Source organism: Dendrobates tinctorius, unplaced genomic scaffold (genome assembly GCF_039654945.1).
Source record: "Dendrobates tinctorius isolate UK_male_01 unplaced genomic scaffold, ASM3965494v1 ptg000236l, whole genome shotgun sequence".
Taxonomy (NCBI): Eukaryota; Metazoa; Chordata; class Amphibia; order Anura; family Dendrobatidae; genus Dendrobates; species Dendrobates tinctorius.
In genome coordinates, this window is record NW_027361903.1 from 1,256,237 (window position 1) to 1,269,434 (window position 13,198).

General features: G+C 52.3%; 1 protein-coding gene across 2 annotated transcripts in view; it reads right to left on the bottom strand.

Moving 5' to 3' along the window:
• Positions 1-13,198, bottom strand: part of LOC141060370 (pregnancy zone protein-like) — a 222,373-nt gene that overhangs the window by 14,535 nt on the left and 194,640 nt on the right. For both annotated transcript variants that reach the window (XM_073556576.1, XM_073556575.1), the window contains one exon: positions 7,514-7,583. In XM_073556576.1, coding sequence (XP_073412677.1) covers positions 7,514-7,583 — 70 coding nt within the window. The remainder of the gene's footprint in view (positions 1-7,513; positions 7,584-13,198) is intronic.

A 13,198-nucleotide genomic window follows, 5' to 3' on the forward strand; every position in this document is an offset into this window, starting at 1 on the left:
ATAGCAGGCCCTAGCTCTGATAAGTGAACTGCGTGTCACTTATCAAAATTAGGCTGCTGGATGTGCGCATGGGGGTGGCGAAAATAAGTGTCTAAAACAGCCGGCATGAGCTCTGGTAAGTGAACTGTTTTACTTATCAAAGTTCGGCAGCAGCTGTATGTGCGCACAGGAGTGGCGCAGGGGGGTGTTGAAGAAAAAAAATAAGGAAAACGGCAGGCACAAACTTTAATAAGTGAACTGTGTCACTTATCAAAGTTTGGCGGCTGGGGGATTTGTGTACGGAGTTGGCGCTAAGGGGGCAGAGAAAAAAAAAGGGAGCATGAGAGTTCATCGTTGAACTGCGTCACCAATCAAAGCTCAGCGGATGCGCAAAGGGGGGAGGAGGGGGGTAAAACAAGGGGGATGGGGATTGGGGTGGATGAAGAGAGATTGGGCAGGGATCAACAGATAGGGTTGTAGTTAGGTGGCACAAAGGGGGTGAAAAAAATGAAAAACAGCAGGCACAAGCTTTGATAAGTGACAAGTGTCACTTATCCAAGTTTTGTGGCTGTGGAATGTGTGTACAGAGGTGGCGCAAATACCGACAATACATGTTGGGGGCTGTCTATTGCTTTGGGGTCTGCTCTGGGGCAGTTTAGATTTTCCCTTTCTTTCTTTAGGCTTATTTAGTTCTCCGGCCATGATGAGGCATCTAGGACCACCGTAGGCACGCCCCACGGCTACTGCTAGTTGTGTGGATAGGATCAGGGGTCTGCAATCCGCTAGTTACCAACCTCTCCGGTTTTCTGGGCTTAGCTTGCTTTTTGTTTTTTCCTCCTCAGTGACTCATTCATAACAGAAATGTGTGTGGACGTGAGGAGAAGAGCTGGAAGATTGAGCAGAGTCCAGGCTCACTTCTAGCTATAGCGCATGATCTGGAGCCCGGTCTCCAAGGTTGTTTGGATACTGATGTTCCTGCAGCAGAAACCGGAGGAATAGGAAGCTGTAAATGCTCTGTTCCCATATAAGACTCGGAAGCACAACAGCAACGGGTGAGCCAGAAGAAGAAGAAGGGTGCAGCTGTCTGCCATACGAGGGAGTTCTAGATGAGAACAAGAAAGTGGAACTTCAGTGTAACACAGTACTGCAAGTACCTAAGATAAGCGCTAGAAAGGAGACTACACAACCCATCTGCATAGAGAGATTCCTAAGTTGCTTCTAGGCCAGCCAGCCTCTGTTCCATCTGTAATCTGGAATTCTGAACTGCATTTACCAAGCAAAGTAAAGGTAAAAGAAACTGCACTATATTGTGTCCTTGCCTCCTTCCTGCAAACTCTCCAGCAATCTGTGCCAGACACTACACCCTCTTCCTCAACACCTATCCTCACTGCCCTGGGACCACAGCTCTACCTGTGGAGGGCTACAACATCATTGCTGCCCCACACCATCTGTCCCAGAGGATCTGCACTGCAGTGTCGGCTTAACACCTTCATTGCCGATCACCACAGGTGGCGTCACGTATCATCCACTTATAAACTTTAATCAGCCACTCTTAACCCCGTTTACACGGACGCCCAGGGCCATGGACTGGGTCACCGCTACTGTGACACTTCCCTCTGAGATACCGGCCCAGTACCGAGTACCCCACTGCCCTGGCGGGCGACCCACATCCTCGCCGGAGAGAGTCGCACTACTGGCGTCCTCTGCATGTGTGTCACCTGTATCTGCGGGGGACCCGGTGGTGAAGTGCACACAGGAGCGTGGAGATGGTCTGCAGCTGCCAGCACATGCTCTGCTGAAAAGCAGGGTGTGGTAATTAAACCCTGCATTATCACTCTTAAATGGGCAGCTGCACTGCAAATAGCAACATTCCCAGCAGAAAGCAATGTAAAAAACACAACTAGAAATGTAAATAAGAAAGGAAGTGGTGTGAATAGTGTCTGTGACAATGGTGAAGGGTCAGGTGTTGGAGGGGCGGTTTCTGCTGGAGGTATGGTTGGTGTGAATAGTGTCTGTGACAATGGTGGAGGGGCGGTTTCTGCTGGAGGTATGGTTGGTGTGAATTCTGCTAGTGAAAATAGTGAGGCTGAGGTCAGTGAGGTGGAGATGGTTGACTGTGAGGTTGAGAGTTCAGGGAATTTAGGGGCTGGTCCATCGCCCCCCTCACCTGCAGGCACCATTAGTTATGCGGCTGCTGCAGGTGGGATTCTGCGGGGGTCTTCCTCATCTCCAGACCCAGGGAATGATGCTTTTCACAGCCATTTCCTGGAGGCCCTCAAAAAAGGGGAGCGGACGATCAATGTAGAGGGAAGAGAGGTGGAGTTGTCCTTCTGGCTAGATAAGTTTGGTCTAGCTGCCTTCCAAGAAAAAAGGGGAGGGGAGACCGTGTGGTCCCTCCCAACAGCCAGGCAGGGGGGTCTCCAGGAGAAATGTAGTTCGTCTTCGCTGGAGGGGCGATGAGGCATGTCCATCCAGGACAAATGTGGTGAAGCTCCTCATGAAGATGGACTTCAGGGCTATTGACATCGTTGCTCTGATACATCCTTTTGGGACCTCCACCTTTGATATCAGCTTTGTCCGGCCGGAAGGCTTGGAGCTCTTTTGGTTGAATTATGAGCTGGTAAAGGAGGAGCCCGGCTGGCGAGGGTTTGCCATGGAGGCAATTTCTCGCCAAAGTGGGCCGAAGAAAGTGACCATTTTAACATGTAATGAGTCTCTTTCTGGCATCGACATAATGACCTGGTTGAGCCAGTACGGCGAGGTTGTGGAGGTCCCTAAGAAGAACCGGGACGATTTTGGCATCTGGTCAGGAGGCTGGACCTTCATGGTAAAGTTGAAGCGTTCAGGGGGCACTGTCACCCACATCCCTTCCTCGGCTTTCCTGGGAAGGGATCGGATTCTGGTCTTCTACCAGGGGCATCCGAAGGTCTGCCACAGGTGCGGTGATCCTCGCCACTTCAGCGCGGGTTGCAAGGTGCAGAAATGTGCCTTCTGTGGTGAGGTGGGTCACCTCGCCGCATCTTGTGCTGTCATTCGATGTCACCTGTGTGGTGATCTAGGTCACCCATTCAGCCACTGCCCTCATTCCTTCTCTAATGCCATGGCCGGCCGGGCATAGGGGAGCCGGGAGGAAGTTCTTGGCGGTGCAACCTCTGCAGAGTTTGGAGGAGGCAACGGGGGAGGAGCTGAGGGGCCGATGAGGAATAGCAGGGCTAGTGGCCCCTCTTACCAGCAGAGGTAGGCAAGGCGTCAGGAGGGCACGGGGCAGGATGTGCCTCGGGAAACTGGGGTAATGGCTGCCCCCTACTCTGAGGTGACGGCCCATTTCACTAAGGCCCGGGGGGAGGAAGCGGTGAATGAGGAGATCAGACAGATGGAGAATGAGGAGATAGCTGATCTCTCAGATACCTCCCAATATGAAAGTTTTGATGAGGATGGAGGAGAACCGCCAAAAGAAAGGGGTGACAAGGGTACCAAGAGTGCCAAAAGTAAAAAAAAAAGAAGAAAAAGAAGGGAGATGGAAAATCTTCTCCCTCCCTGACCAAGGTGCCTAAGGAAGGTCCCACTGACTCCCCTCTGATCCCCCTCTCTAACCGGTACCAAGCCCTTGACGACCCTGCTGAGACAGGGGTCGGGGTGAGGTTCCGGAGGTAACATCGGGAGGGTCTTGGGGAGGGGGCGGAGTCCCTTATCCAGAGGGTTTGTCTTCTTCAGGAGGTGGGGCCAACCCTAGGTCCAGTGATGAGAAATAGGTGGGAAGGATGGATACCTCTGTCTCTCTGAAAAGAAGAGGGGGGCTTCATCGTCCGGAAATGAATGGGCTAGGAAAATGGGTGGGGGGAAGAAAAAGGCCATCTAACTCGATCACTCATGATGGCGGCACCCACCCCGTTGACTCTGGCGACCATTAATGTGGCTAGTATAAAGTCTGATGCAGCTAGATTTGCGGCCTTTGATTTTCTCACCCGATTTGAGGCTGACATTTTGTTTTTGCAGGAGACCAGACTTACGGATGTGGGGGCCATACGCAAGGCGGAGAGCGAGTGGAGGTGCGGATCCTCGTACTGGTCTCTTGTGGCTGAGCCGTATAGCGGGGTGGCAGTCCTTTTTAAGACTTCATCGGTTGAGTGCCGGAGAGTTATCGATGTAGAAATGGGGAGGTGCCTGGTCTTAGACGTCTTCATGAGGGGACAGGAGCTTCGGCTCATTAACCTCTATGGTCCACAGTCAAAGTGGGACCTTAAATGTCTCTTCCTGAAGATTAAGCATTTTCTTTTTATGAGCCGGCAGGTGGTCTTGTCTTTGGAGGCGACTTTAATACTGTTACAAGGGTTCGTGATAGGGGAGGCTCCATTGACCGGCTGGCTTATGATAGTAATACTCTTAATAGCATAGCTAGTGACGCTCGCCTGGTGGATGTCCATGTCCGGCACACCTCAGGTCACAGTGGTTTCACCTTTCATAGAGGTAGCTGCAGGTCTAGGATAGACAGGTTTTTTTTTGAAGGAGGAAGCCATCTCTTCAGCAGTGTCCGTTGTTGAGGTGGAGTTCTCCGATCACTGTCTGATTTCTTTTTCTCTGAATGTTTCAAAAACCCCTCGGATGGGAAAAGGACTATGGAAGCTGAATTCGTCCCTCTTGGAAGAAGCAGGGATAAGACAATCCTTTGAGTACTTTCTTCAGAGCCAGGTACCGCTTTTGGATCTCTGTAGCGATAAGTTAGAGTAGTGGGAGATGTTCAAGGAACGGGTTGCGAGTTTCTTCCGCCAGCTCTCGAGCCTCAGGAGCCTGAGCAGGTACCGCCTGTATCAGGAACTGAGGAGGAAACTTGAACAGCTCATCTCGACTGGGGGTGACCATGAGGAAATCTCCAGAGTGAAGTCTTTACTCAAGAGGTGTCAGTATGATAGGCACACATCTTTGGTTTTTGAGAGGGATTTCGGGAGGTACCGCTCGCCCGACCCCTACAGAAACTGTAAGATGTCAGTGAGTTGTGAGGTAGTGACAGGTTTGGTCGACAGTACGGGTTCCCTGAACAGATCCAAATCAGGGATCTTGGAGGTGATCAGATCTTTCTACTCACACCTCTTGGGGAAGAGGGATCTGGATCGGAACATGATGTCGGCTTTCCTGGCCGAAGCCATCCCTTAGCCAGGGGATGTCCCCTCGCTTCACGAGGCAATCAGGGAAGAGGAAGTGCGACTGGCCATTCATGGGCTTCGGCCTAAGAAATCGCCAGGCCCGGATGGCTTAACATCTAAGTTTTATAAGACCTTCAGGGACTCCTTGGTCCCCCTCTTGACTGAGGTGTTTAAAGAGCGTCTCTCCAAGGGCACTCTTTCCCAGTCAATGAGGCAGTCGGCCCTGATTATCCTGTCAAAAGGACTCGTCCCGTATTGAGAATTGGCATCCCATAGCGCTTCTCAATACGGACCAGAAGGTTCTGGCAAAGGTGCTGTTCAAACGGCTGTTGAAGTTTGCACCCTGGCTCCTTTCGGGGACCCAGCACTTCTCTGTTCCAGGCCGCAGCACTTTTAGTGCTCGGTGTCCGAGAGGCAGTGGAGCAGGGTAGGGTGAGTCAATGGAAGGGGTATTTGCTGTCTTTAGACCAGGCGAAAGCTTTTGATCGGGTGAATCATGAGTACCTCTGGTCCGTCCTTCTGAGGTACGGTCTGCCTGGGGGGGTTTGTGAATTGGCTAAAGATCTTGTATGAAGGGGCAGAGACCTTCCCGCTCATGAATGGTTGGTCTGGCCGCCCTTTTGAGGTTGGGTCTGGGGTCCACCAGGGCTGTCCAGTGAGCCCGCTGTTATATGTGTTCGCGATAGATCCCCTTTTGAGGATTGAACGCGGTCCGTTGGGAGTCAGGATGGACCAGGCAGCCCCAGATGCCACTCTGAGGGTGGTAGCATATGCCGATGATGTCCCCATTTTCGTGTCCTCGGGGAGTGACTAGAAAGAGAGTCACAATCACTGGTCAATCCGGGGTGTCCGTCCCTTATGAGGTACAGTTCGAGCACTGGGCCCCCAACGGGACTGCACCTCTATATGATTCCACCCATGAATCACCCCACCACGGGGACAAACCTCAGATCCTCTTTGCAGCAACAGACACAGGAAAACCACACCAACGGTCAGTCTGAACAGTATAACTGCCAACTTACCGTGGTTGTCGTGGGGGATGATCAGTCCCAATTTTCCAGCACCTGTGTCCGCTCCGAGGGTCCTTTGTCTTGTTGTCCTCCGGGGGCAGAGGCGTCCCTATTCGGGGGCCCCACGTTGGGCGCCAGCTGATAGGGAGAGGATTAAATTAACCCTTCATGGTTGATCCAGTGATTTCCAAATTAATCCACAGGGCGTTGCTAGCAACTGGGAATAACCACACGGAGACGGGGGTCTCTGTACGGGAGGATCAAGACAGATTACCAGTCCCCTTTATTTTAGTCACTTTTTATAATATTTTGCTTAATTATGCAAAGTTCTCAACTACCAATAGCATCGTTGTAATGCTTCACTTTATAAGCCAATAATATTGCAAGAAAACCGGAAACTACATATATGTCAGTATCCAAATAGCATAGAAAGTAGTGTAATGGCATATTCTTCAGAGTAGTACACCCCCGGGTCCCTTATCTTGCACCTGATGAGGAAGAGTCTGGTTTCATGACAGCCTGAACTTTTCATCCCAATTGCAAAAAATGTATCTTAAAGCAACAAAAATGGAGAAATGAAACCTTCAGAGAATGGAGAAAATGAAACTACAGCTCTGATTTTAGTTTTAACCCTTCACAACACCATGTGTGGAGGTGTTACACCATGTGTGGGCGCGTTACACCATGTGTGGGGGCGTTACACCATGTGTAGGGGCGATACACCATGTGTGGGGGGCGTTACACCATGTGTGGGGGCGTTACACCATGTGCGGGGGCGTTACACCATGTGCGGGGGCGTTACACCATGTGCGGGGGCGTTACACTATGTGTGGGGGCGTTACACCATGTGTGGGGGGCGTTACACCATGTGTGGGGGGCGTTACACCATGAGTGGGGGGAGTTACACCATGTGTGGGGGCGTTACACCATGTGTGGGGGCGTTACACCATGTGTGGGGGGCGTTACACCATGTGTGGGGGGCGTTACACCATGTGTGGGGGGCGTTACACCATGTGTGGGGGGCGTTACACCATGTGTGGGGGGCGTTACACCATGTGTGGGGGCGTTACACCATGTGTGGCGGCATAAAACTCATGAAAATTTGAGGTCATAATTGCGGCGTCCCTGTTCTCGTCTTGACCGGATAGAGTAAATGCGTACGACTTCAGTGCCAGTTTGTAGAGGCTGGCATTCTCCAGAGTCTCATTGGTAACACACTTCAGTGCCCGCTGCACGATCACATCCTACAGCAGGAAATAAACGGCAGCTCTGACTTACGCTGGCACCATCCCTCTCCCCATCGCACCTTATGTAACGCAATAAGGGAAATCCCAGAACATCGCTATGTACGAGGTGTCTGGAGATCCTGGGTCTGACACTTACACTGCAGGATGACCTCCAGTAATCCAATCGTAATATATGCACTCAGATAAACCTCATCATCCATGCCGCCCTGAGAAGAGAGGAAATCACAGCAGTAATCAGTAGAGGATGGGATTCTTTACAGTAATAGTCACACTCATAAAGATAACGGAGGACACGAGGACTTACACTACAGATGCAAATCAATTATAAAATAATCAATTTTGTTACAAACATCCGCAAAAAAAAAATTGATTCCATTGAATCCAAATCGCTTAGTATTTGATTCACACAAATCCAATGGTGGCTACTGTCGTGCTGGAATGTGAGGACCAGAAAGGACGCAAAAAACAATAATATATGACACTCATCTGCCATTCCCTCACCCGCCTCACCTGTCACAACTCCGCAGCTCCTCACCTGTCACAACTCCGCAGCTCCACACCTGTCACAACTCCGCAGCTCCACACCTGTCCCACCTCAACAGTTCCTCACCTGTCCTAAGTCCGCAGCTCCTCACCTGTCCTAACTCCTCAGCTCCTCACCTGTCACAACTCTGCAGCTCCGCACCTGTCCCACCTCCACAGCTCCACACCTGTCCTAACTCTGCAGCTCCGCACCTGTCCCACCTCCACAGTTCCTCACCTGTTCTAAGTCCGCAGCTCCGCACCTGTCACAACTCCGCAGCTCCTCACCTGTCACAACTCCGCAGCTCCGCACCTGTCCCACCTCCAAACCTGTCCTAACTCTGCAGCTCCACACATGTCCCACCTCCACAGTTCCTCACCTGTCCTAACTCTGCAGCTCCGCACCTGTCACAACTCCGCAGCTCCTCACCTGTCACAACTCCGCAGCTCCGCACCTGTCCCACCTCCAAACCTGTCCTAACTCTGCAGCTCCGCACATGTCCCACCTCCACAGTTCCTCACCTGTCCTAACTCTGCAGCTCCGCACCTGTCACAACTCCGCAGCTCCTCACCTGTCACAACTCCGCAGCTCCGCACCTGTACCACCTCCACAGTTCCTCACCAGTTCTAAGTCCGCAGCTCCTCACCTGTCCTAACTCCGCAGATCCTCACCTGTCACAACTCCGCAGCTCCACACCTGTCCTACCTCCACACCTGTCCCAACTCCGCAGCTTCGCACCTGTCCCAACTCCGCAGCTCCGCACCTGTCCTAACTTCGCAGCTCCGCAACTGTCCCAACTACACAGCTCCGCACCTGTCCCACCTCCACAGCTCCACACCTGTCCCAGCTCCGCACCTGTCCCACCTCCACAGTTCCTCGCCTGTCCCATCTACGCAGCTCAGCACCTGTCCCATCTACACAGCTTCACTTCTCTCAGTACTGATCCCTCATGATAGATGTCATGCAGCACGGAGTCCAGCCAGCAATAGAAAGCGAAAATCAAAGAGGAATGAGAAGAGGACAAGGTGGGGAGATGCGGATGTTGGACAGGTGGGGGGGCTAGAATCAGGGCCGGACTGAGACCAAAAAGCAGAACTGGCACAAAAAAAAATTACCAGCCCACATACAATACCCTCACCCAAATCGTAGAACACTGGCAGGTTGTGCCAACTTTTGCTTTAGCTCACACACACACGTATCACACAGCTCACACACACAAGTAGCTCACACATAAACACAGCCTCACACATACACGCAGCCACACACACGCAGCCTCACACATACACGCAGCCTCACACATACACGCAGCCTCACACATACACGCAGCCTCACACATACACGCAGCCTCACACATACACGCAGCCTCACACATACACGCAGCCACACACATACACGCAGCCTCACACATACACGCAGCCTCACACATACACGCAGCCTCACACATACACGCAGCTACACACATACACGCAGCCACACACACGCAGCCACACACATACACGCAGCCTCACACATACACGCAGCCTCACACATACACGCAGCCACACACATACACGCAGCCTCACATACACGCAGCCTCACACATACACGCAGCCACACACATACACGCAGCCTCACACATACACGCTGCCTCACACATACACGCAGCCACACACATACACGCAGCCTCACACATACACGCAGCCTCACACATACACGCAGCCACACACATACACGCAGCCACACACATACACGCAGCCTCACACATACACGCAGCCACACACATACACGCAGCCTCACACATACACGCAGCATCACACATACACGCAGTCACACACATACACGCAGCCACACACATACACGCAGCCTCACACATACACGCTGCCTCACACATACACGCAGCCACACACATACACGCAGCCTCACACATACACGCAGCCTCACACATACACGCAGCCTCACACATACACGCTGCCTCACACATACACGCAGCCACACACATACACGCAGCCTCACACATACACGCAGCCACACACATACACGCAGCCACACACATACACGCAGCCTCACACATACACGCAGCCTCACACATACACGCAGCCTCACACATACACGCAGCCTCACACATACACGCAGCCACACACATACACGCAGCCTCACACATACACGCAGCCACACACATACACGCAGCCACACACATACACGCAGCCTCACACATACACGCAGCCTCACACATACACGCAGCCTCACACATACACGCAGCCACACACATACACGCAGCCACACACATACACGCAGCCTCACACATACACGCAGCCACACACATACACGCAGCCACACACATACACGCAGCCTCACATACACGCAGCCACACACATACACGCAGCCTCACACATACACGCAGCCACACACATACACGCAGCCACACACATACACGCAGCCTCACACATACACGCAGCCACACACATACACGCAGCCACACACATACACGCAGCCACACACATACACGCAGCCTCACACATACACGCAGTCACACACATACACGCAGTCACACACATACACGCAGTCACACACATACACGCAGTCACACACATACACGCAGTCACACACATACACGCAGCCTCACACATACACGCAGCCACACACATACACGCAGCCTCACACATACACGCAGCCACACACATACACGCAGCCACACACATACACGCAGCCACACACATACACGCAGCCACACACATACACGCAGCCTCACACATACACGCAGCCACACATACACGCAGCCTCACACATACACGCAGCCACACACATACACGCAGTCACACACATACACGCAGCCACACACATACACGCAGCCACACACATACACGCAGTCACACACATACATGCAGTCACACACACACGCAGCCACACACATACACACAGCCTCACACATACACGCAGCCACACACATACACGCAGCCACACATACAGTCACACACATACACACACATACACACATACACGCAGCCACACACATACACACCTCACATACAGCCACACACAGCATCACACATACACACACATACACGCAGTCACACACATACACGCAGCCACACACATACACGCAGTCACACACATACACGCAGCCACACACATACACACAACCTCACATACAGCCACACACAACCTCACATACAGCCACACACAACCTCACACATACACAAAGCCACACACAACCTCACATACAAACAGCCACACACATACACGCAGCCACACACAACCTCACATACACACAGCCACATACATACACACAACCTCACATACACACAGCCTCACACATACACACAACCTCACATACACACAGCCTCACACATACACACAACCACACACATACACGCAGCCACACACATACACGCAGCCACACACATACACACAACCTCACATACACACAGCCACACACATACACGCAGCCACAAACATATACGCAGCCACACACATACACACAACCTCACATACACACAACCTCACATACACACAACCTCACATACACACAGCCACACACATACACACAACCACACACATACACACAACCACACACATACACACAGCCACACATACAGCCACACACATACACGCAGCCACACATACAGCCACACACAGCCTCACACATACACACAGCCACACACATACACGCAGCCACACACATACACACAGCCACACACATACACACAGCCACACACATACACGCAGCCACACACATACACGCAGCCACACACACCTCACATACACGCAGCCCCACACATACACACAGCCACACACATACACAGCCACACACATACACGCAGCCTCTCACATACACAGCCACACACATACACGCAGCCACACACATACACGCAGCCTCACACATACACGCAGCCACACACATACACGCAGCCACACACATACACGCAGCCACACACATACACGCAGCCACACACATACACGCAGCCACACACATACACGCAGCCACACACATGCACGCAGCCACACACATACACGCAGTCACACACATACACGCAGCCACACACATACACGCAGCCACACACATACACGCAGCTACACACATGCACGCAGCCACACACATACACACCTCACACATACACGCAGCCACACACATACACGCAGCTACACACATACACGCAGCCACACACATACACGCAGCCACACACATACACGCAGCCACACACATACACGCAGCCACACACATACACACCTCACACATACACGCAGCCACACACATACACGCAGCCACACACATACACGCAGTCACACACATACACGCAGCCACACACATACACACCTCACACATACACGCAGCCACACACATACACACAGCCTCACACATACACACCTCACACATACACGCAGCCACACACATACACGCAGCCACACACATACACACCTCACACATACACGCAGCCACACACATACACGCAGCCACACACATACACACCTCACACATACACGCAGCCACACACATACACGCAGCTATACACATACACACAGCCTCACACATACACACAGCCACACACATACACGCAGCCACACACATACACACCTCACACATACACGCAGCCACACACACTCTCCTCTGTGGTGCAGGAGAGGCTGGTGTCCACGTGCAGCTCTTCAGCTTCTCCTGCTCACAGCAGCACTGTCTGCACATCCCTGATCTCTTCTCTCTACCGGGATACTAGCAGATGAGAGCAGGGGGAGCTGTCACCTGCTGACAGGAGCTTATCTCTCCCTGGGAGCAGCCACCTATGCTGACCTTTTGCTGATGTTTCATCCCTCAGAGCCAGCTGCACAGGAGGACAACAGCCCCGGAGCTTTCATAACGACGCCCCTGGAGGAGAGCAGAGAGGCGTCCTGTGCGCGCCCAGGCGGCCCTTTCAAATTTCTGACCTGGGCTCTGTGTGAGCGCACTGAAGAGGGCCGCAGCTGCACTCACACACTGAGGCAGGTGGCTGCGGCCCTTATCAGCGCGTGCACCAACAGGAGTGTGAGCGCACACAGAGCCTAGTCAGAAGTTTTAAAGGGCCGGCGGCCCATTTTGTAGTTCAGAGCCACCGGCCCACCGGGAATCTGCCCGGTTCGCCAGATTATCAATCTGGTCCTGGTTAGAATGCAGTATTGAGACTACACCGTGTGCAGAATTATTAGGCAAGTTGTATTTGAGAGGATTCTTTTTATTATTGAACAACAGCTATGTTCTCAATCAACCGAAAAGACTCATAAATATCAAAGCTTAATATTTTTGGAAGTTGGTGTGGGTTTTTTTAGATTTGGCTATCTTAGGAGGAT